The 22,725-nt window shown below is 33.8% G+C and overlaps 1 protein-coding gene and 14 non-coding genes across 22 annotated transcripts; all 15 read left to right on the top strand.

The window, feature by feature from the left end:
* The first annotated feature begins 1,390 nt into the window (after positions 1–1,390).
* On the top strand, positions 1,391–21,751 carry LOC106881729 (uncharacterized). Of its 8 annotated transcripts, none has more exons than XM_089354002.1 (6): positions 1,391–1,539; positions 5,715–5,872; positions 7,859–7,931; positions 13,863–14,096; positions 15,024–15,215; positions 21,491–21,751. In XM_089354002.1, the coding sequence occupies exons 3-5, from the start codon at positions 7,904–7,906 to the stop codon at positions 15,068–15,070; spliced, it is 309 nt and encodes a 102-aa protein (XP_089210128.1). In that variant the 5' UTR covers positions 1,391–1,539; positions 5,715–5,872; positions 7,859–7,903; the 3' UTR covers positions 15,071–15,215; positions 21,491–21,751. The 8 variants fall into 8 exon arrangements, with proteins under 8 accessions (XP_089210128.1, XP_089210125.1, XP_089210129.1 ...); XM_089353999.1 differs by having other exon boundaries at positions 5,715–6,401; XM_089354000.1 differs by lacking the exon at positions 1,391–1,539 and adding an exon at positions 2,981–3,832 and having other exon boundaries at positions 5,715–6,401.
* LOC128248191 (small nucleolar RNA SNORD31) lies at positions 6,597–6,664 on the top strand. The gene has a single exon (XR_008264489.1). It is a non-coding gene; the product is annotated as a small nucleolar RNA SNORD31 (small nucleolar RNA).
* On the top strand, positions 7,555–7,621 carry LOC128248193 (small nucleolar RNA SNORD31). The gene has a single exon (XR_008264491.1). It is a non-coding gene; the product is annotated as a small nucleolar RNA SNORD31 (small nucleolar RNA).
* On the top strand, positions 11,203–11,270 carry LOC128248192 (small nucleolar RNA SNORD31). Its single transcript, XR_008264490.1, has one exon. It is a non-coding gene; the product is annotated as a small nucleolar RNA SNORD31 (small nucleolar RNA).
* LOC128248194 (small nucleolar RNA SNORD31) lies at positions 13,380–13,448 on the top strand. The gene has a single exon (XR_008264492.1). It is a non-coding gene; the product is annotated as a small nucleolar RNA SNORD31 (small nucleolar RNA).
* On the top strand, positions 15,844–15,912 carry LOC128248195 (small nucleolar RNA SNORD31). Its single transcript, XR_008264493.1, has one exon. It is a non-coding gene; the product is annotated as a small nucleolar RNA SNORD31 (small nucleolar RNA).
* Positions 16,377–16,445, top strand: LOC149135165 (small nucleolar RNA SNORD31). Its single transcript, XR_016242438.1, has one exon. It is a non-coding gene; the product is annotated as a small nucleolar RNA SNORD31 (small nucleolar RNA).
* Positions 16,910–16,978, top strand: LOC149135164 (small nucleolar RNA SNORD31). Its single transcript, XR_016242437.1, has one exon. It is a non-coding gene; the product is annotated as a small nucleolar RNA SNORD31 (small nucleolar RNA).
* Positions 17,439–17,507, top strand: LOC149135163 (small nucleolar RNA SNORD31). The gene has a single exon (XR_016242436.1). It is a non-coding gene; the product is annotated as a small nucleolar RNA SNORD31 (small nucleolar RNA).
* LOC149135162 (small nucleolar RNA SNORD31) lies at positions 17,976–18,044 on the top strand. Its single transcript, XR_016242435.1, has one exon. It is a non-coding gene; the product is annotated as a small nucleolar RNA SNORD31 (small nucleolar RNA).
* LOC149135161 (small nucleolar RNA SNORD31) lies at positions 18,509–18,577 on the top strand. Its single transcript, XR_016242434.1, has one exon. It is a non-coding gene; the product is annotated as a small nucleolar RNA SNORD31 (small nucleolar RNA).
* On the top strand, positions 19,042–19,110 carry LOC149135160 (small nucleolar RNA SNORD31). The gene has a single exon (XR_016242433.1). It is a non-coding gene; the product is annotated as a small nucleolar RNA SNORD31 (small nucleolar RNA).
* LOC149135159 (small nucleolar RNA SNORD31) lies at positions 19,575–19,643 on the top strand. Its single transcript, XR_016242432.1, has one exon. It is a non-coding gene; the product is annotated as a small nucleolar RNA SNORD31 (small nucleolar RNA).
* On the top strand, positions 20,108–20,176 carry LOC149135158 (small nucleolar RNA SNORD31). The gene has a single exon (XR_016242431.1). It is a non-coding gene; the product is annotated as a small nucleolar RNA SNORD31 (small nucleolar RNA).
* LOC128248196 (small nucleolar RNA SNORD31) lies at positions 20,641–20,709 on the top strand. The gene has a single exon (XR_008264494.1). It is a non-coding gene; the product is annotated as a small nucleolar RNA SNORD31 (small nucleolar RNA).
* Positions 21,752–22,725: the final 974 nt, after the last annotated feature.

The raw sequence follows: 22,725 nt of genomic DNA, 5'->3' as shown, positions 1-22,725 counted from the left end.
AACATTACAGAAGAAGTCATATACATGGGACAGTAAAGACCCCCTTCAGTCATGACTGACCACGGGATTGCACCTAGAAAGTCCCTCTCCATGCCACTGATGTTATCCAAGGGAAAGGCAAAGGCTGATACAGCTCAGCACCAGTGGTGTAGGAACACATTTCTCCAGTTGAGTGAACTGGAGTAACGTGAAACAAAGTGTCTTGCTCAAGAATTCAACATGCGACTCGTGTGTCTCCAGTGAAAGTTACATCATGCTACCCCACATCTTTGAACAGGGCCTTAGGTTTGATTCAGACGGCTATGTGAAGCCACCTGAATTGACATGGAATTAACCACAGTCTCTAGCAGCAATGTGAAGCCAATAGAACTGATACCAGACTGAGAAACGAATACGTACTGGGGCAATTTGTTCGATGGAATCTCTCAAGGCGGTGCTTCACCATGACCGCATTCCAATGACTGAAACAAGTAAAATAACTGATGACTTTTCAGGAATAGGGGGTTGGTTTATCTTTTTGGTAAACCTTTGATTAAAACTGGGATCCTTTCTGTTTGGTTTGTTACTATGGAAACAGGCATGAATGTGTCTCTGTGGCTTACGATTGGCTAGAATTATCCAAAATTTTCAAACTTGAATAGCTAATAACTCTATTTATTGATTTATGGCGAAAATGATTTTTAATGGCGTTGATTAGCCGATAAAAATATATCATTACACTGAATATGAATTCAATTTGAACAGAGATTGACCTTGGTAGCCCAAGAGAGAAGATCCTAAAACTGTTTACGACTCGTCCAATTTGTGAAATGAGCAGTAGGCGGACTAGGCTTTTCGAAGTTATTTTAAGAACTTTGTCATTAAAGGTAAAACGAAGGTGTTGCTATTAAATCTAATAAACAGAAATAGAATGAAATACAGGTTATTAAACATTATCTTTTAACTGATCTTTGAGCATTAACATATTCGTTTCGCTTAGCTTCATTACCATTCTCGCAGATATAGAAACTTTAAAGAAAGGTCCCCTTTTAATGAGAGAGGAAAACGTTATTTGAAAAATGTCGGTAGGAAGTGCACGGAAAGCTTAGACATAAGCTTCCAGTATAGTAAATTGTTGAGCTGGTTTCAATTAGCAGCTAAAACGAGTTCATTTTTAATTAATCGGTTAACATGCTCAAAGGTGAAAACATTATACAATGACATTCCAACTTTTAGAAAAATTAAAAATCTTGCACAAAAGCAATACTCATTTATTTCCGTACAATTCATTAAAAAAAAAGACAAAAAAATATATTTGAAACATTAAACACGCGAGTATAATTTTATTCCAAACACATTGGTAATAATTTTATTATAATTATTATATTATAATTTTATTATTACCTAATAAAATACTTAATTTTATTTAGTGATAATCAAGTCTCGTTTTAGCATTAACAGAGTCTCGTTTTACACGATATTTTCCACCCTATATATATTGAAAACTTCGTTGATTCCGCCTTTATTCTTCTGGGCTGACAGCAAGCGAATGTGTGGCAAGTAAGTTACTTATATTGAATTATTATCCGTTTGAAATTATACTGTTACATTTATTTATGTAGCAGAAATACCGCATTTATTGTATATGGTGGCACTGTCGTGATATAAAAAGGAAAAGCCAAAAAGACTAATTTGTCGTTTGACCATTTTTTTTTTAGTTTTTAATTGGTCGCATGTCTGTTGATAGATTTTAAAATAGTAAAAAGAATCTTAGGAAAACCTCAACGAATGTACCTTATCCTGTTATTTCATGACCTACATTTACGTAAATCTAGTGTTATAAATATCGTGTCGTGTTTGCAAAAGGAATATATATCGTTTATACTATTTAAATTTAGGACGGTAACTTTCAGAAAACACGTAAACCGTTGGAAGGAAGGATTGGTATAACTACCGTAAGGTTGTATCTATTTCTATGATTTTAAATAAAACTGATCTTCCATACATAGTAAAGGCAGGAAAAAAATTATTTTAAAAAACAGTAAGTGGCGCACATGGCGGAGACGTAATCCACCCGCTCACTTTTTTTTTCCCCCCCTAACAGAAACCCACCTTTTCGGCTATGGAGATTCCGATTCTGAAAGAAAAAAAAAGAAGAAATTCGCGAAAATTGCAACTTCAAAATTTTCAGGTACTACTAAAGAGTGGTCCCCAACGTGCACCCGCGCTATAGCTAGTCGTGAGTAGTCGATCCCACAAGTGCGCGTGTTTCATTTCTAAAAATGAAAGTTCTGAATTGTGTTAAGTCCCCGATGTTCACATTGCCAGAAAGAGATGGCTTTGATAAAACATAAGTAAGGGAAGATATTTCGTTGCCCAACGCACAAAGCAGAAAAACAGTCGGTCCAGATGGACTATATGTAATCTGAACCTTCCCCCCCCTTTTTTACGGAATCCCACGTTTTTGGCTATGGAGATTCCGATTCTAAAAAAATTTTTTCAAAATTTCGATTCCCCCCCCCCCCCCCGGTTTTTATATAGATCCACAGGATAAACCTAAACCTAACCCTAGCACTAGTTTTGTGAGATTTGGCTGTTATTTCTAGCATGTAAATACCCTGCTTGGTGGGGAGGGGGGGAAATTGAAATTAAAAAAAAAATTTTTTTTCAGAATCGGAATCTCCATAGCCTAAAACGTGGGATTCTGTAAAAAAAAAGGGGTGGGGGAAGGTTCAGATTACATATAGTCCGTCTCTACCAAAAAGTCTTCCTATCTGGAAAATTCCAAAATACGCCTGCAGGACTTTATTCTTGGTTGCATATTTATGGTCCCATAACACATTCGTATACACATCACCAAGTTGAAAATGTATGAAGTTAACAAAAACAGGTAGTGTCGATTTGTTTTTTTGGCACTATCATGCTATTAGCTGTCAGAAGTGAAAGTGCTCACTGCTAGTGAAGTATCTGTCTGCTTGCCTGTTGCTGGCCTGTCGATTCTTTGGCTACTGACAGCTAATACCATGACTGGCCGGAGCGAGCTATATGTCTGTCTGTCTCTCTATCTATCTATCTATTACTCGAAAGTTATTGGAACAAATTCGACACCTATATCCATGCGTTTGAAAACACAACACAGAGTATAAGGGTACTCGCGTCCGCGCTAGCTAGTCGTGAGTGGTCGACCTATTATTTTTAAACTTAAAACTTCATTTGTTTTCTATTTTGATAAATTCTCTCTGTTGAAAATTATATTTTTATATTTTAAATAATTTGCAATTTCAGGAAATATGTTTTTATATTAAATTTGTGTTTTCTAATAAGGTGGACGAGTGATTGATAGATAGGTAGATAGTAGATAGATATCAGTAAGTAAGTAAGCCAATAGCTCGCTCCGGCCAGTCATGGTATTAGCTGTCAGTAGCCAAAGAATCAACTCAAACCAGCAACAGGCAGGCAGACAGACAGACACTTCACTAGCAGTGAGCACTTTCACTTCTGACGGCTAATAGCATGATAGTGCCGTTTTTTTTTTTATTTACGTTGTTCAGAAAAAAAATTTAATTTAAAAAAGTTATTTACTTTGTTTTGATATATATTCAGCCGTAAAAGAGAGCACAGGTATTCATTTGCATACGCGTGCGCATTGGGGACCACTCTTCTTTAGTAGTACCCGTGTTAACTATCCATTCTAATTGTTGGAGCGGATACAATGGAATAACTGACATTGATGTTGAACCACGGTATTGCCATTTCAAAGTCAATCATTATGAAAGCTTAGTGGCTCCATTAACTGCACTTAGTTGAATGTTACTGGGAAAATGCAACACGCAGATTCAAGAGTATGATGAGAGTACGCAAATTTCTTCTTAGTACTTATTCTATTGTCTTTTGCCGAACCGCTACTTTTCGGGGACATAAACACCAACATCGGTTGTCAAGCTGTGGTGGGGAGACAATATACGACTGGCTTTTTTAAGTTTCCATCGGTACTACTTAAGAAGAGTCGGGTCCACTCTTAAGTAATACCAATTTTTGTTTGCATATCCGTTTTCTCCACATTCCTTTACATTTAGTAGGCTTTTTTTTTTTTCGTGACCAGATCTTAAACTATATTGACTGGATACAAAGTGCAAGGGCAATAATCAGTGTATCTTCGGACAACTTAAAAGGTTTTTAATTCCAGATTTCTACCTGGAAGAGAAAATTACGACCTGCGGTCATTGCTGCCATGCCGGAGTCAGCGATTTAGAAATCACCAACTTTATAAATTTTCTAAGCTCTTGTACACAAAGTTCAGATGGAATTAAAAGCCTCTATCGGGAATGTTTGAACTGTACAAGGAGAAAAATCATTCAAACATGAGCCATCAAAAGGGAAACCTGAAGCGGTGTTGACTGATTTGTATTCTAGCAGTTTATTGGAACATTCAATAAAAAAAATTTGTAGTACTTTGTTGGTTATGGGAGACTGGGAAAATGACACATGCAACATTGGCTATTTTAGTTAAAAGAATGTTTTATTTCTAAGTCAACAAATGCACACTTTAAGAGCCTTTTCTCAATCAATTTGGGTTTATGGTGTCTAACTGTGCTATACAAAATCTTTAGGAGCTTTCAAAGTTGTTGAGGACCGAGTCTGTCTCGATTCTTAGATTTTTGATAAACTCCAACATGTGGACTTTAATTGAATTATTCAGTATTCTGTTATTGCTGCTATATATTAGCAATAAAAGATAGGCGGTTTCAGATACATTAATGGTATCCTATCGGTTTCTAATCCACTCTGCTGGTGGGTGCAATTGCCAGTGTCTTGAAGGTTACCAGGTTTTTGGAAGTGGCCAATTTCTTTGTGTCCAAGATTAGAGCAGTTGGTGACCTGTGCTGGAAATGTATTGATGAGAACTATGGCTGAGCAGTGGCTCTGAATTTTCATAACCATGATTGCCAATGTGTGTTTCCTATATCTCTTGGATTGAACCCACTTGTCTGCTACATCTAGGATATTGTGAAGAGTTAAATGAACAGACTGACTCAAAATGCCAAGAACTTGAAAGCTGCCATTGTTGGTTTGGTTGGGAAGTTCGCTTCAGAACTGTGTTAAGGATTTAGTCCCTCTGAGTGGATGTTGTTGGCTGAAGTCCTGTACTGTAGCTGCAGGTTAATACCTTAAGAGTAAAATAGGTAGACATAGCACATTGTACCATCATTTTAACGTCCTTCCATGCTGGTATAGGTTGGACAGGAGCTGGCAAGTCAGAAGATTGTTGAGTTAATATTTCCTCTTGCTTTCATGTGCATTGGCTAATTGTAAACAAATGCATCTCTTTTCATGCAGACAGTATTGCTTGTTTGTAGTCAACTACAAAAGTATGTCTGACCCTAGATTCATTTGTGTATAGTTTTCTGTGTAACCATGTCCAATACCTTAGCTCAATACAAAGAGACCTACCATGTCAAAGGTCAACTTTCTTATTGTAAGTTAAATGGAAACAAAAAATTCAGCTTTCTAGCTCAATTAATAGCTAAGATATAACTTAGTTGTTGACTAATTAAAAAATGACACTTTTTTGAAATTTCAAAAGGTCATTACTCAGCAAATACAAGATGTCCCAAAAGTCACTGATGGGTTTCAATTTTTAATAACTTCCTTAATTTTACAAATGAAAGCATGAAATTTTGATACAATATAAAGGACAGTATGGAAATGAATTAACCTTTTCCCTCTTTTTTCAGATTTTATGTGCTCACGGATCTGAGAAATTCATTATGGAAAAATACAGCATTCAGCAATGCATCCAGGTGGTAAAATTCTTCTACCAAAATCAGGGGTCGATAATTCAGACCCAGGGAACATACTATCGACACAAATGAGAGATGCACCAAGTGAGAAAGTGATTAAAAATTTGATTCGTTTGAACAGTAGTAGCTGATCTTCCATGATCTGGGAATCCTTGCAATGTCAAGTGATGAGACAAGCAAGCAATCCCATGACTAGCTCGGATTTTTTCTGGTGGGGATACCTGAAAGAGAGGGTTTATATCAAGGAACAGTAGCTGATCTGGGAGGCCTCGCAATGTCACGTGATGAGACATGCGAACAAGCCCGGATGTTTTCTTGTGGCGATACCTGAATGAGAGCATTTATGTCAACAAACCGGAGACCCTGGTGCAAATGAAGATCAGAGAAATTAGAAGTGGGGTCTGAAACTCTTGAGGATGTTATAGTGCAAGTTTTGGAAAGAGCACAGGCATGCCAAACCAAAAATGGCTGCCATTTAAAGTGGTCATTTCTCATGTGATGTAGTGGTATTGCAAAATTTGACTTGTGCATATTAATTGTCATTGTCCTTTGTTTGTAAAGATAAGGAAGTTATTAAAGATTGAAACCCATCAGTGACTTTTGGGACAATGTATTAGTCAGGTAAAAAAAATATTTCGTATTTAAAGGCTTATGAAGGCCATTAAAGCATGTAAAGTTTGAATGAAATTGGTTTTGGTCACTTTTTTTTTTTTTTTTAATTTTTTTTTTTTTGCATCAATTTCGTACCCTGTAGTGAAGATAAACATTTCAAAATATTCTTATTTGGTTTCAGTCAGTGTGGCATCCTGCTATTGTACTAATTGTGATGATTAGATATCGCCCCAGTCTGAATTGTGTGACTGAATCGATATAACTGATTTAGTACTTGACTTTATAAGGAATATATGGTAGTAGAAAATGGGATGCTCTTCCTATTCAGTAAAACATTTGGTAGTTAAAGCTACTGTGGACGTTTGCATTATGGTCCATAGAATAAAGGTGTTAGTATTGCAAATTCATCTTGAAGGTTTCTTAATATTCCTATTATCAACACATGGAAATTGTAATTGCCATTATAAGTCAGCAATTGAGGTTTTTGCTTCACTAAAATTTAAAATTTTAAAGGCTTGTAACTTTTTCATTATTTTTTCTGTAAAAAGAATTTTAATATATATATATGCACCAGCATGACCGCAGCCACTTGGCTGAAACCCATAAATAAAAAAATATATATATACACCAATCACCTGTGTATATCACATGTTTTAATGTCCACTTTTCCATATTTGCATGGAGAGCTAGAATTCTTTGAGGCAAATCTCCTATGACTGGATGCCTTTTATGTCATCAGCTGTCACCTGTTTCTAAGCAAGGTAATATTTTTTCCCTATGGCAAGCTTGGAGATAAACATTTTGTATAATGACATTTGTATACAACTATTATGTAATGTGAAGATAAGTGCATATATATATACATGACTTGCATCTTTCGGTTTCCATCTGTCACATTCCCTCATGGCTTTCATTGGCCTAGGATGCCTGTGTTAAATATTCCAGTTAAACATTTAAAGTATTAAGTAGTTAAATGACTTTTGTCAAAAACTCATTGCTGTGGCCTGTGGCCCCTTTTATGTACCAAAGGAATCCATTACTCATTGTTTCAGGTTATACTCTCTCTTTTATATAAGGTGGCATCAAAGATGCTATTAGTTAAATCAAAATATTCCCGTAAAAACTAGATGTTTTCAAAGCAGTGTAAGATCTTGTAAGTGTACTTATTGTGATGGATAAGATATCGCCCCAGTCTGAATTATCTGACTGAATCGATATCACTGATTATAGTACACATTACAGGAAGTATTACACTGGACAACAATTTGTTTTTTTAATTTTCTGTAGTGTGAGGGTTTTTTTTTTACTGATTCTGTCTTTGTGCTATTTCAAATCTGTAATTTGTTTTGCTTTCCATGCTCTAGTTTTCTTGCAATTTGAAGATTAACTTTTTATACGTTTATTGTTAAATTTGACATTGAGATACATATATCCTATTTAAAAAGAATTGCCAATTATTTTTACAGATCTGATCAGGTCTTCAGGTAGATATAGATGTGTGAATAATCCTGATGGCTTTTACATACACACATGAAGCAGGTAAGAACAAATATGCAAGGCTTTTTTTCTTCAAGTTTAAAATAGGACATTGCTAGCATAATTTCGTTATATCTATATTCCACAACACATAAATACATAAAATCGGAACAGGCACAGACAAGAACAAGCACACACACACAACCCATTAGTTTTCTTCTCATCCCATTTCAGCAGCTGTCATGGAGATATCCGAAGTGAACTGTCGAGTTATATCGAGGAATGCCACTATGTCTGGTTACTTTGCTTTTATTTGTCAAAAGCATGGTTTTGATAATTGAATGTTTGAGAAGGTGCTTGCTGCATACATTTAGTGCAACAGCAGTTTACTGATAAATTTCTTCGTAACACTTGTCTACATAGCAATACCATTTGTAACTTTGTTGAAGAAAGTGAAGAACTGGTAGTTGTAGTCCAAGCTTGTATTGTTGCAAAGGACATCTGTCATAGATTTCATCCATAATCTCTGCATTCCATATTGTGACTAGCATGCTATGATTGTACTTAATGTGGTGAGTTAGATATTACCCTCAGTCTGAATTGCTGTAGCTGTTTATAGTACATGTTACAGGAAATATCAGCTCACATAGCATAGTCATGAAGTGTTTATAGTTTTCAATTAGACATTCAACCTGTTTGTAACTGCAGAAGTGTCTTGAAATATCTTGTGTGGGTAGGGTGCTGTTTTTGAGAATCGTTAACTTCGTGATTTCTAAAAGATTTGAAACTGGTGCTAATGTTTTAGTATTTAGGTTTCTGGGCACTACTTTAAATGCAGAGGTCTCAATACATCATTGTAAAGATATGAAGAGGAGGGTTAGTTTTTAGGGTGTCATTACACATCCACACAGCATACATTTAAAATGTTCTGTATGTAATACCTGTATTTAAGTAGTACCAGTTTCTGTTTGTATTTTATTCCTTGACTGTGCTTTGGACATATTGAGAAAGATCACTGAAGTTGGTTTTCGATATTAGATTAATGACAAACTTTAAACTCTGGATGTTTTGAGGTTAGTATAGCTTTGTGATGAACAAGATATCGCCCCAGTCTGAATTGTGTGACTGAGTTGATATAACTACATTTAGTACAAAGTTTAATGCTTTGAAATCTTGTACAGGAATGAGTCAGAAAGTTGTACAATTTTTTGTAAGAGACGCATTTTCCTAGGAAATTATTTGATATTTGGTACAGATATAAATGGCACATATGCTTTTGATCTTTAATTATTGAATTTTTTTTTTTTTTTTACCTCTCATCTAAATGAATAAGTGGGACAATAAAAGAATTGGCTGTTTTTACTGGGAGTCCATCAGAAGCTAAGAGCTGTAATTGAGTTCCTTGTTGCTGAAGAAACTCTTGTTAACATTCACAGAAGACTAGAAAACGTTTCTAAAGATAAGGCTTTACAATATAGCAATGTGTGGAGATAGGCTCACTGATTAAGAAAACAGTTCAGAGAGAATTGAGAAAATTCAAGCTTAGCAGACATGTCTTGTAGTGGCCACCTATCAACTTCTGCTAACCAGGAAAAAACAGATGTTTTAATTAGTTGATAGATGCATCAACACCTGGAGATAGCCATGGCAGTTTTCACAGCACTATTGAATCACTTGGATATTCAAATGTGCCTGCTAGATACCAAAACAACCAGCAGATGAGCACAGGACTGAAAGTGTTAACTGTTGTGCTGAAATCCTTGAACTAAGTAAAAGAGATAAAAACTATTTTTCACTTGGATTCATCGTTATGAACCAGAATGAAAGTGACAATCAATGGAATGGTATCATGCAATGTCAGCTGAAATAATCGTGCTGTCTTTTGGGGTGTTCATAGTGTTAGTTGGGTCAATTTCTTACAAAGAGGAGAAACCATCAACTCTGAAGCATACATTTCGACCCTTAACCCTTTCGTTACTTAGCCGGCCGAAAAATTTTTTGGTTCATAAGACTAACCCGGCCGTACCCATTGTTATTTAAATGTATATTTGAATCCAAATTTCGTTAGTAAATTCGTTCAAACACCTGATTTCACTTTGCAAACAGTTGAGTTATTGTCTCTGACATTATTTGGCGTGATATTTGAACTCAGTGAATTTTGGAAGATTTTTTTCCACATATTTTGCGGCGTTAATTTTTTTCAACAGAAGATATGGAGATATCGAAGAAAAGAATGAACGAGCTACAAAAGCACGTGGTGAACGATAATGAATCGGATATTTCTGTATCCGAAACTGAAAGCAGTGAGGATGATTTTACACCAGAAAAAGATTTTAAAAATATTTTTATTAACAATTTTTCTGAGGAAACGGGGTCTACCCAGTCTTTCTCAGGAAGCGAAACCTTTAGACTTCTTTTTCATGCTTGTTTGAAATGATTACTGCGGAAACAAACCGTTAAGCAGAATGTAAACAAACCGGAAAAAAAAAGATAGTTTGTGGTTTCCTGCAACTGTAGATGAAATACAGGCATTTTTTGCCATAAATATTATTATGGGTATTATTAGACAATTACCCAGAATAACAAATTACTGGAGCGATCAGGAACCTTTTGCCGATGAATATATTTCCAGTATTATGAATGAGTACAATTCGTGAAGCTGAACCAATATTTACATGTGAGAGACACTAGCAGTACCCCCCCCCCCCGTACGTAGAGAACTTAGAGACAAAAATTATGCAATAGAATTGATTAAGAACCCTTTCTTTAATTATGTTCCAAATATCACATTAATATGTTGATAAATAAAAAAGTTACAGGTGTTTAATGAGACTAGTCTAAATTCATGATTATTTTAGAATTTAGTTGAAACTCATGAGGGGTGTATTTTGGCCAGAAATATAGTAACGAAAGGGTTAAAAGGTTACAGCAAAACCTGCCGAATAGACTAAATCTGTTCAATGATGGGCCTAGTTCAAGCTTCAGAACAAGGGAAGCAATCACCTTTTTTTGAGTGGACAAATCTGTCCCTCCTTGCTCACATAGCTTTGCAGCTTCAGACTTCCATCTCTTTGGCCCAATAAAAGAGACACTGAGAGGTAAACATTATGGTGATGATCAAGGAGTCACTTGGATATTCAAATGTGCCTGCTAGATACCAAAACAACTAACAGATGAGCACAGGACTGAAAGTGTTAACTGTTGTGCTGAAATCCTTGAACTATTGGATTCATCATTATGAACCAGAATGTTGTCATCAGCAACACCATCATTATCACCTTTGGTCATACCCTTCCCCAATTATATTGGGTTGTAACATTTTAACTTTATTGGACTAATTGTGATGAATAAGATATCGCCCCAGTCTGAATTGTGTGACTGAATCAATATAACTGAATTTAGTACATGTTAACTATAGAAAGGTTTCACAGCAAGAGAAGACAAGTTATTGTAAAGAATTAGCTGTGTTACCACCCTGTGGAGTTTTATGAAGTTGGATTATATGCCCTCATTCATAGGTGTAATACTGCCATTGAAAGACGTAACGACTGTTCAGAAGTAGGTATGTGAACCTGCGATAGATAGTTATAATAGTTGTACAATTTGTTTCATCGTGTTCTTATTTTTATATAATAAAACTAATTGCATTACTTTCCGACTCACTAATGGTTATAGATAAGGGTTGTCTCTATCTGAATTGTTTTACTCAATTGTAATTGTTGACTGTACTGCCTAGTTATTATAATTTCAAGTTGCAATTACATTTGTAGGTATGCCTAGACACTGTATTGAATGATAATTTTTTGGTTATTATTCTAAATGAGATCATTTTAACTCTCATGACTATATTTCTAGCTAAAAATACTCTTAACCCTTTCGTTACCATATTTCTAACCAAATTACACCCCTTATGTGTTTCAATTAATTTCTAACATAATCATAAATTTAGGCTGGTTTCATTAAACAATAACTTTTTTATTTATCAACATATTAATGTGATTTTTGGAAGATAATTTAACAAAAGGTTCTATACCAAAATTTTTGTCACAAAGTGACTTTAATTACAGGTGAAAACAGGTAAATTCAACAAAATATAAAATTATTAAAATTTTTGTTCAAACATCGCTATAGAAAATGGGTTATTAGCTAATATTCAATTGGGTATACAACAAAATATTATAGAAGAGTTGTGCACATTACTGGATTTATTACTGTCTCTTTTGCCAGTATAAAATTAAAATCCAGAGCAGTACCCAGTATTTGATTCACAAATCTTTTCCAAACTTTGATCCCCCATTTTGTGTGCTTTCCTGGCATATACTGTTGAAAACGCACTCGGCCTTTATAGCCCACCATATCCTCATCTATAAACTGTTTTATATGTGCTTTGAACAGTCAATGAGGGGTCTTATTTTAAATAAGGGATCACAGTCTGGTTTTCCACGTACTGGTGTACTGCTCGTGTCTCTTACATGTAGATATTGAGTCAATTTTAAAAACCGTATCCTCGTCATTATACTTGAGACATATTCGTCTCTAAAGGGTTCATCACTACTCCAGTAATTTGTTATTCTAGGTAACTTTCTAATGCCCATAATAATATTTATGGCAAAATATGCTTTAATTTCATTCAAGTTTATGGGAAACCACAAACTATCCTTTTTTACGCTTTGTTTACATTTAGCGTAACGGTTTGTTTCCGCCGTAATCAATTCAAATAGGCACATCGGAAAAAGCAAAAAGAAATAGTCTAAAGCTTTACTCTCCTGGGTAAGACTGTGACTTGGTCCAGTTTCTTCAGAAAAATCACTGAAAGGAGTTTTTAAATTTTCACTCCATTCAGGTACTAATTCATTCTCTTTATCACTATCATCGGAGCTCTCGGATTCACTGCTTTCATTTTCGGAAAATGAAACCTCAGATTCATTATCAAATACCACGTGCTTTTTTTTTCGGTTACAGAGTTAGATTTATCAAGGTCTTCAACGGAAAATCCTTCGAATTCTGACTCGCTGCTTGACAGAATAAAATTCGTATCCATTTTTTTTGTCAGGATTACAAATTTTGAAAACAACAGGAACAAATTTGGAAAAAAATCTCACAAAATTAAAAAAACACGTTGGTCGTCGTACAAAACTATAGCTGAACTGTTTACACAAATAATCACGTGTTTTCACGAATGTACTAACGAGATTTGCTCGGATATTCTCATTTAAATATGAATAGGTGATTACAGGCGGTTTTGGGCGGCTTGGTCACATGAACCCAAATTTTTTTCCAGGCGGCTTTGGGCGGTTTGGTAACGAAAGGGTTAATGCACTTTAGTTAATATAACTAAGAACTTAATGCTTGTGACATTTTTTTTTTCTTTTGAATATGGTGCTTGGAATAAAACATGTTTACAGTAATCTATTGTGAAATTATACGTTGTCATCAGCAACACCATCATTATCACCTTTGGTCATACCCTTCCCAAATTATATTGGGATGTAACATTTTAACTTTAATGGACTAATTGTGATGAATAAGATATCACCCCAGTCTGAATTGTGTGACTGAATCGATTTAACTTGAATTTAGTACATGTTAACTATAGAACGGTTTCACAGCAAGAGAAGACAACAGGTATATTTAATATTATTTGGTATTTGGTCAGGTACATTCATTCTATAATTGGGAGTACTCTTAGTAGGTATCTTTGTGTTCAGGTTCGTGTCTTTGTTTTAGAACTGTAGTTTGAAATAAGGCTGCTAAGTCTTTGGGAATTTGAGAGGTAATTGGACCATTCATTTAGAACTGTTGCATTCAAATTATCTTTTTAAAGCTGAATACTTTCAAAAATTTTTGATTGTGCTCAAATCATTTTTCTTTTTAACTATAAAGTTTAGCTTTGTTCAAAAGAGATATTGTCCATAAATTGATATTTTTTTAGTTTAAATTGTACTCGTGTGTCAGCATCTACATAGAGAATATAATTTAAATCTATTTTTGCAGATTCAAAAGACACTATGGCTTCTCCATGGAAAAGTTGCATGAATGCTCTGAATGAACATTGGAAACCTATTTCTGATTTTGGCTTATGTGGAGGCAGCAGATATGGTACTAGGAATGAGTCAAACCAAATAGACTGCATACTAGGGACAAAATATGACTCTGAAGAGTGTACCACTCAGCATAGACTAGTGATTAGTGATTTCAGACTACGAGATGCAAGACAGGATAATGAAGGTAAGGATATTGACCAGATGTTGGTGCAATTGGGAGTTTCCTATGAGAAACTTCCTGTAAATATAGAAAGCAAAGAATATTAAGTTATGAGAATCGAGCATTGATTTATTCAGCTGTACATTGTTGAAATGCTGGTGTTATCTGATAAGGTAGATCTTGTGCTCTTCACTTGCATAATTAATCAGCTTTTTAATGAAATTTTCCAGAGATATCTGTTTTCGATGGTATGTTACAATTACATTGGTAAAACTTCAGTTTGTAGTTCATAATTGTTTTCCTGAAAGATTTTAGAGTTTCTTGAATAAACTGATTAAAAGTGCCACAAAAAGTTATGGGTGCTTCATTTCCTTTCATTTTAGCTTTCAGCATTTAGAAAAAGATGCATGTCCATTTTAATTTAACAAGATAAAATGTATCTGGTAAATTTCATGCAAACATGCATTTAGTAAAGTCTGCCAGGTCAAAGTGAGCCACTACATAATTATTATCCTCATCACTGGAAAATTTCATAAAAGAAATGTGTATTTCTATGAGAGTTATAGGGAAACAGCCATTAGGCTATACCAGTAATAGGCATGTTTGATGAGATGGTGAAGAGAGCAAATTGGACTAGCTTAGGAAGAATGGCTTTTGCGTGTGTAGTTCTGTCATCAATAAGGTGAGTATACATGAACAATTTAGAGTTAATGCCTCACATATATTTTAGACTAAATATACATATATGAAACTATTTCTTCTAGAAATGCTTGTATTCTTTTTATATATATATATATATTACAGTAGTTACAGTTTTTGGATTCAAAATATCCTAATATTGGATACTTGTAAATTAGTGTACTAATTGTGATGAATAAGATTGAATTGTGTGACTGAATCGATATAACTGATTTTAGTACATGCTTATCTTTGATCTTTTACTTGCTTCAGTCATTAGACTTCAGCCATTCTGTGACACTGTATTGGTCAAGTGGTGATGAGGGAACGAACAAAGGCACATGCACACAATGGACTTTCAGTTTCTGTCTACCAAATCTTCTCACAAGGTTTTGCTCAACCCAAGACATTTAGAAGGCATTTGCCCATAGCGCCACACAATGGGACTGAACTCTGAACCATATGGTTGGGAAGCAAGCTTCTTACTACACAGCCATGCCCATGGGCATTGGTTTCTCCCCCTCTGATAAGTCCTATCACGATTGATTTCTACTTTTCACCTTTCTTGAGTCCTAATTAAATGAACATGAGGCAAGGAGTTGATTTAACACTTTCATTACCATCTGTCTACTGCCTTCACTTAGTTTTGGAAGTAGGGAAGAATTTAGTAAAATAGCTGGTGTTAGGAATGAAAATTAACATGAAATTGTGATGGAAGGTTTTTTAGATAACTTTATAAAAAGAGGTTGACATTCTGGAGGCAGTCCCGAGTGGTGTCAAAAAGGGTTAATTCAATAAATGTGTTTGTGTTAAAAAGTTTGAAACTCTCAAGTTTTATACTTCACTGTCAGCTTTGTACACCAGTGATATTGGGATCTATTGATTCTGATTTGTAGAGCGTTTATGTATTTCATTCATCATGGAATTAAGCTTTTGTTTGTAATGTAGTGGACCTTACAAACTCTTTGAATTGAATTTTTTCAAGTGGGATACGTATTGATAGAAAACAGGCTCACTTGTTTTTGCACTTTGAAGTAGTGACAAACTTTTAAACTACAAATGCTCTCTGGTTAGTTTAGCATCTTGATAGTGTACTAAAGTGATGAACATGATATCCGCCCCAGTCTGAATTTTGTGACTGAGTTGATATAACTGATTTAGTACATAATTGCAATGGGAAATATTGTCAGCTCTTAGACTTGAGTTGATTTTATTTTATTTCACCAGGCACATAAATGTAAGTCTCTTAGCTTTGTCATTGGTATGCTATCCAGACATAGTTTTAATTTATAAAATCTGTTTAGGTTATTGAATTGTGTTTAATTCAATAAATGTGTTTGTGTTAAAAAGTTTGAAACTCTCAAGTTTTATACTTCACTGTCAGCTTTGTACACCAGTGATATTGGGATCTATTGATTCTGATTTGTAGAGCGTTTATGTATTTCATTCATCATGGAATTAAGCTTTTGTTTGTAATGTAGTGGACCTTACAAACTCTTTGAATTGAATTTTTTCAAGTGGGATACGTATTGATAGAAAACAGGCTCACTTGTTTTTGCACTTTGAAGTAGTGACAAACTTTTAAACTACAAATGCTCTCTGGTTAGTTTAGCATCTTGATAGTGTACTAAAGTGATGAACATGATATCCGCCCCAGTCTGAATTTTGTGACTGAGTTGATATAACTGATTTAGTACATAATTGCAATGGGAAATATTGTCAGCTCTTAGACTTGAGTTGATTTTATTTTATTTCACCAGGCACATAAATGTAAGTCTCTTAGCTTTGTCATTGGTATGCTATCCAGACATAGTTTTAATTTATAAAATCTGTTTAGGTTATTGAATTGTGTTTAATTCAATAAATGTGTTTGTGTTAAAAAGTTTGAAACTCTCAAGTTTTATACTTCACTGTCAGCTTTGTACACCAGTGATATTGGGATCTATTGATTCTGATTTGTAGAGCGTTTATGTATTTCATTCATCATGGAATTAAGCTTTTGTTTGTAATGTAGTGGACCTTACAAACTCTTTGAATTGAATTTTTTCAAGTGGGATACGTATTGATAGAAAACAGGCTCACTTGTTTTTGCACTTTGAAGTAGTGACAAACTTTTAAACTACAAATGCTCTCTGGTTAGTTTAGCATCTTGATAGTGTACTAAAGTGATGAACATGATATCCGCCCCAGTCTGAATTTTGTGACTGAGTTGATATAACTGATTTAGTACATAATTGCAATGGGAAATATTGTCAGCTCTTAGACTTGAGTTGATTTTATTTTATTTCACCAGGTACATGTAAGTCTCTTAGCTTTGTCATTGGTATGCTATCCAGACATAGTTTTAATTTATAAAATCTGTTTAGGTTATTGAATTGTGTTTAATTCAATAAATGTGTTTGTGTTAAAAAGTTTGAAACCCTCAAGTTTTATACTTCACTGTCAGCTTTGTACACCAGTGATATTGGGATCTATTGATTCTGATTTGTAGAGCGTTTATGTATTTCATTCATCATGGAATTAAGCTTTTGTTTGTAATGTAGTGGACCTTACAAACTCTTTGAATTGAATTTTTTCAAGTGGGATACGTATTGATAGAAAACAGGCTCACTTGTTTTTGCACTTTGAAGTAGTGACAAACTTTTAAACTACAAATGCTCTCTGGTTAGTTTAGCATCTTGATAGTGTACTAAAGTGATGAACATGATATCCGCCCCAGTCTGAATTTTGTGACTGAGTTGATATAACTGATTTAGTACATAATTGCAATGGGAAATATTGTCAGCTCTTAGACTTGAGTTGATTTTATTTTATTTCACCAGGTACATAAATGTAAGTCTCTTAGCTTTGTCATTGGTATGCTATCCAGACATAGTTTTAATTTATAAAATCTGTTTAGGTTATTGAATTGTGTTTAATTCAATAAATGTGTTTGTGTTAAAAAGTTTGAAACCCTCAAGTTTTATACTTCACTGTCAGCTTTGTACACCAGTGATATTGGGATCTATTGATTCTGATTTGTAGAGCGTTTATGTATTTCATTCATTCATCATGGAATTAAGCTTTTGTTTGTAATGTAGTGGACCTTACAAAATCTTTGAATTGAATTTTTTCAAGTGGGATACGTATTGATAGAAAACAGGCTCACTTGTTTTTGCACTTTGAAGTAGTGACAAACTTTTAAACTACAAATGCTCTCTGGTTAGTTTAGCATCTTGATAGTGTACTAAAGTGATGAACATGATATCCGCCCCAGTCTGAATTTTGTGACTGAGTTGATATAACTGATTTAGTACATAATTGCAATGGGAAATATTGTCAGCTCTTAGACTTGAGTTGATTTGATTTTATTTCACCAGGCACATAAATGTAAGTCTCTTAGCTTTGTCATTGGTAAGCTATCCAGACATAGTTTTAATTTATAAAATCTGTTTAGGTTATTGAATTGTGTTTAATTCAATAAATGTGTTTGTGTTAAAAAGTTTGAAACTCTCAAGTTTTATACTTCACTGTCAGCTTTGTACACCAGTGATATTGGGATCTATTGATTCTGATTTGTAGAGCGTTTATGTATTTCATTCATCATGGAATTAAGCTTTTGTTTGTAATGTAGTGGACCTTACAAAATCTTTGAATTGAATTTTTTCAAGTGGGATACGTATTGATAGAAAACAGGCTCACTTGTTTTTGCACTTTGAAGTAGTGACAAACTTTTAAACTACAAATGCTCTCTGGTTAGTTTAGCATCTTGATAGTGTACTAAAGTGATGAACATGATATCCGCCCCAGTCTGAATTTTGTGACTGAGTTGATATAACTGATTTAGTACATAATTGCAATGGGAAATATTGTCAGCTCTTAGACTTGAGTTGATTTTATTTTATTTCACCAGGCACATAAATGTAAGTCTCTTAGCTTTGTCATTGGTATGCTATCCAGACATAGTTTTAATTTATAAAATCTGTTTAGGTTATTGAATTGTGTTTAATTCAATAAATGTGTTTGTGTTAAAAAGTTTGAAACCCTCAAGTTTTATACTTCACTGTCAGCTTTGTACACCAGTGATATTGGGATCTATTGATTCTGATTTGTAGAGCGTTTATGTATTTCATTCATCATGGAATTAAGCTTTTGTTTGTAATGTAGTGGACCTTACAAACTCTTTGAATTGAATTTTTTCAAGTGGGATACGTATTGATAGAAAACAGGCTCACTTGTTTTTGCACTTTGAAGTAGTGACAAACTTTTAAACTACAAATGCTCTCTGGTTAGTTTAGCATCTTGATAGTGTACTAAAGTGATGAACATGATATCCGCCCCAGTCTGAATTTTGTGACTGAGTTGATATAACTGATTTAGTACATAATTGCAATGGGAAATATTGTCAGCTCTTAGACTTGAGTTGATTTTATTTTATTTCACCAGGCACATAAATGTAAGTCTCTTAGCTTTGTCATTGGTATGCTATCCAGACATAGTTTTAATTTATAAAATCTGTTTAGGTTATTGAATTGTGTTTAATTCAATAAATGTGTTTGTGTTAAAAAGTTTGAAACTCTCAAGTTTTATACTTCACTGTCAGCTTTGTACACCAGTGATATTGGGATCTATTGATTCTGATTTGTAGAGCGTTTATGTATTTCATTCATCATGGAATTAAGCTTTTGTTTGTAATGTAGTGGACCTTACAAACTCTTTGAATTGAATTTTTTCAAGTGGGATACGTATTGATAGAAAACAGGCTCACTTGTTTTTGCACTTTGAAGTAGTGACAAACTTTTAAACTACAAATGCTCTCTGGTTAGTTTAGCATCTTGATAGTGTACTAAAGTGATGAACATGATATCCGCCCCAGTCTGAATTTTGTGACTGAGTTGATATAACTGATTTAGTACATAATTGCAATGGGAAATATTGTCAGCTCTTAGACTTGAGTTGATTTTATTTTATTTCACCAGGTACATAAATGTAAGTCTCTTAGCTTTGTCATTGGTATGCTATCCAGACATAGTTTTAATTTATAAAATCTGTTTAGGTTATTGAATTGTGTTTAATTCAATAAATGTGTTTGTGTTAAAAAGTTTGAAACCCTCAAGTTTTATACTTCACTGTCAGCTTTGTACACCAGTGATATTGGGATCTATTGATTCTGATTTGTAGAGCGTTTATGTATTTCATTCATCATGGAATTAAGCTTTTGTTTGTAATGTAGTGGACCTTACAAACTCTTTGAATTGAATTTTTTCAAGTGGGATACGTATTGATAGAAAACAGGCTCACTTGTTTTTGCACTTTGAAGTAGTGACAAACTTTTAAACTACAAATGCTCTCTGGTTAGTTTAGCATCTTGATAGTGTACTAAAGTGATGAACATGATATCCGCCCCAGTCTGAATTTTGTGACTGAGTTGATATAACTGATTTAGTACATAATTGCAATGGGAAATATTGTCAGCTCTTAGACTTGAGTTGATTTTATTTTATTTCACCAGGCACATAAATGTAAGTCTCTTAGCTTTGTCATTGGTATGCTATCCAGACATAGTTTTAATTTATAAAATCTGTTTAGGTTATTGAATTGTGTTTAATTCAATAAATGTGTTTGTGTTAAAAAGTTTGAAACTCTCAAGTTTTATACTTCACTGTCAGCTTTGTACACCAGTGATATTGGGATCTATTGATTCTGATTTGTAGAGCGTTTATGTATTTCATTCATCATGGAATTAAGCTTTTGTTTGTAATGTAGTGGACCTTACAAACTCTTTGAATTGAATTTTTTCAAGTGGGATACGTATTGATAGAAAACAGGCTCACTTGTTTTTGCACTTTGAAGTAGTGACAAACTTTTAAACTACAAATGCTCTCTGGTTAGTTTAGCATCTTGATAGTGTACTAAAGTGATGAACATGATATCCGCCCCAGTCTGAATTTTGTGACTGAGTTGATATAACTGATTTAGTACATAATTGCAATGGGAAATATTGTCAGCTCTTAGACTTGAGTTGATTTTATTTTATTTCACCAGGCACATAAAGTCTCTTAGCTTTGTCATTGGTATGCTATCCAGACATAGTTTTAATTTATAAAATCTGTTTAGGTTATTGAAATGTGTTCAGTGTATTGTACAAGTTGACCTATTGGATGGAAAGTGTCTTGCATGGTGTGAGTTGAATTTTTTTTTCTTATTCCTGTATGTAAAAGGGTTGGAGCTGAAATAATTTTAGCATTACTTCGCCTAAGATTAATGTCAAATCTTTTGTTGTCTCATAATGTAGAGTTTGAGTCATCAGCAAAAGTTGTTGATGCATTGAATAAATTCTTGTTGACTCTTACATTTAATAGATTTAATACTGATTTTGTAGTAATTGTGGTGATATCTCAGTCTGTTTAGTGAGTTCTTAGTTTAATAATATTGATGTACTCTTAATTGCCATGTATTTTTAAGGTACATTGCTTCGTATTGAAAGTTTTGTCTAATTTACTTTACTGTTTAGTAAAAACATCTGAACTCTCAATGGTTTAACTTAAAATACAAGTAAAAATTCTAGCAGTTGTAATGCATTATAGATGTTTCTAAAAAGGAAATTTAATAGAATATTTATTCTATCTCTGCAACAGTTATGACTTGTATTATAATTGTATATGCTCCTCTCTGAATGTAGAGTGTAATGAAAGTCTGGAGCCAACAGAAGTTTCCTTTCTGTGTATATATCTAAACATCTAACTTTTTTTTTTCCACAGCCAGATTCAAAACTGACAGCAGATGATGGTGTTGAACATCCATTTTGAAGAGAAGATTGTGACAGCTAGCCTAGTATTTGTGCAGAAACTATAAACAAGGAAAACCATCATTGAGGCATTCTCTTGTACTTGATATAATTCCAAATATACAAGATCTTGAAGAACTTCATGGTGATGACACCTATAATGAATTTTCTACTGGGCCAGAATTCTATACACACTGTAGAGAAAATGAATAAAAGTTCTTCAAAACTAACAAAATTACCTTTTTTTTTTTTTAAACCACATATTGTAGATATTAAATAACTGTTCATTATATAATCATGAGGATTTAAAAAGCATATTTTATATTTTATATGCATGTTGGATGTGTCAGTCTTTTGTAGTGATGATTATATTTTAAAAAATATGCATTTGTTGCAGAGACAATAGCACTATTGATCTTTAGACCAAGACACTTTTTTTCAGTCATTTTTCTTTCTATCTTCATCAGAACAAATTGCATCATAATTTATGGGATTAACAGCAATCTTTGATAAGCTATCAGTCTGAAAAGCTTCTGGTTAATTTAATATTGTTTGTGCTTGCATAGGAGGCCACAGTTTTGCATTCTGAAGATATAATTTAGTTCACCAAAAGATATTAAATCAAGACCTTGGATGCTTACAATCATGATGTCATTATAAAACAAGATGAAGTGAATATCTTCAAATAAAGTATATTGGTGTAATTTTTCATGTTGAATCTGATTTTCTTGTTTGTTCCAGAAATATTTTAAAATGTTATGGAGGTTTAAAGTTTGATCATTAAGATATTTTTGATGAAAACAGAACGTTGCAACACTGAAAGTTATGGGAAGTTTTAATGAGTAAAATCATGTGAAATGTTGAATGGCTGTGTAAATGATTTTAAAAGGAGCTTCTGCAGCAAGTCATAACAAAATTAGATTAGAAAAGTTGCATCAACATACCAATGACAAATACATTTACCAGTTTGCTAAAATAATGCAAAACATTTGAGCAGGCATGTCAACAAAAAAAGGGGGAATCCTCTTATTGCAATCTTGTTTAACAAACATTCTCATGATGGAAAAAGTAGTTGGCTAACTGCTCTGGTTCCTTTTTATTTCAATTCATTTTGAAAAAGTTATAATCTAATCTTTGGAACCTACGTAATGAAATGTGGATGGAAGGTTTTTATTTCAGATCTCTTTAAAACCAGTTTATATCAAAGGA

This window comes from Octopus bimaculoides, chromosome 6 (genome assembly GCF_046866305.1).
Source record: "Octopus bimaculoides isolate indiv1 chromosome 6, ASM4686630v1, whole genome shotgun sequence".
In the NCBI taxonomy this organism is placed as follows: Eukaryota; Metazoa; Mollusca; class Cephalopoda; order Octopoda; family Octopodidae; genus Octopus; species Octopus bimaculoides.
This window is presented reverse-complemented; position numbering and strand designations above follow the sequence as displayed.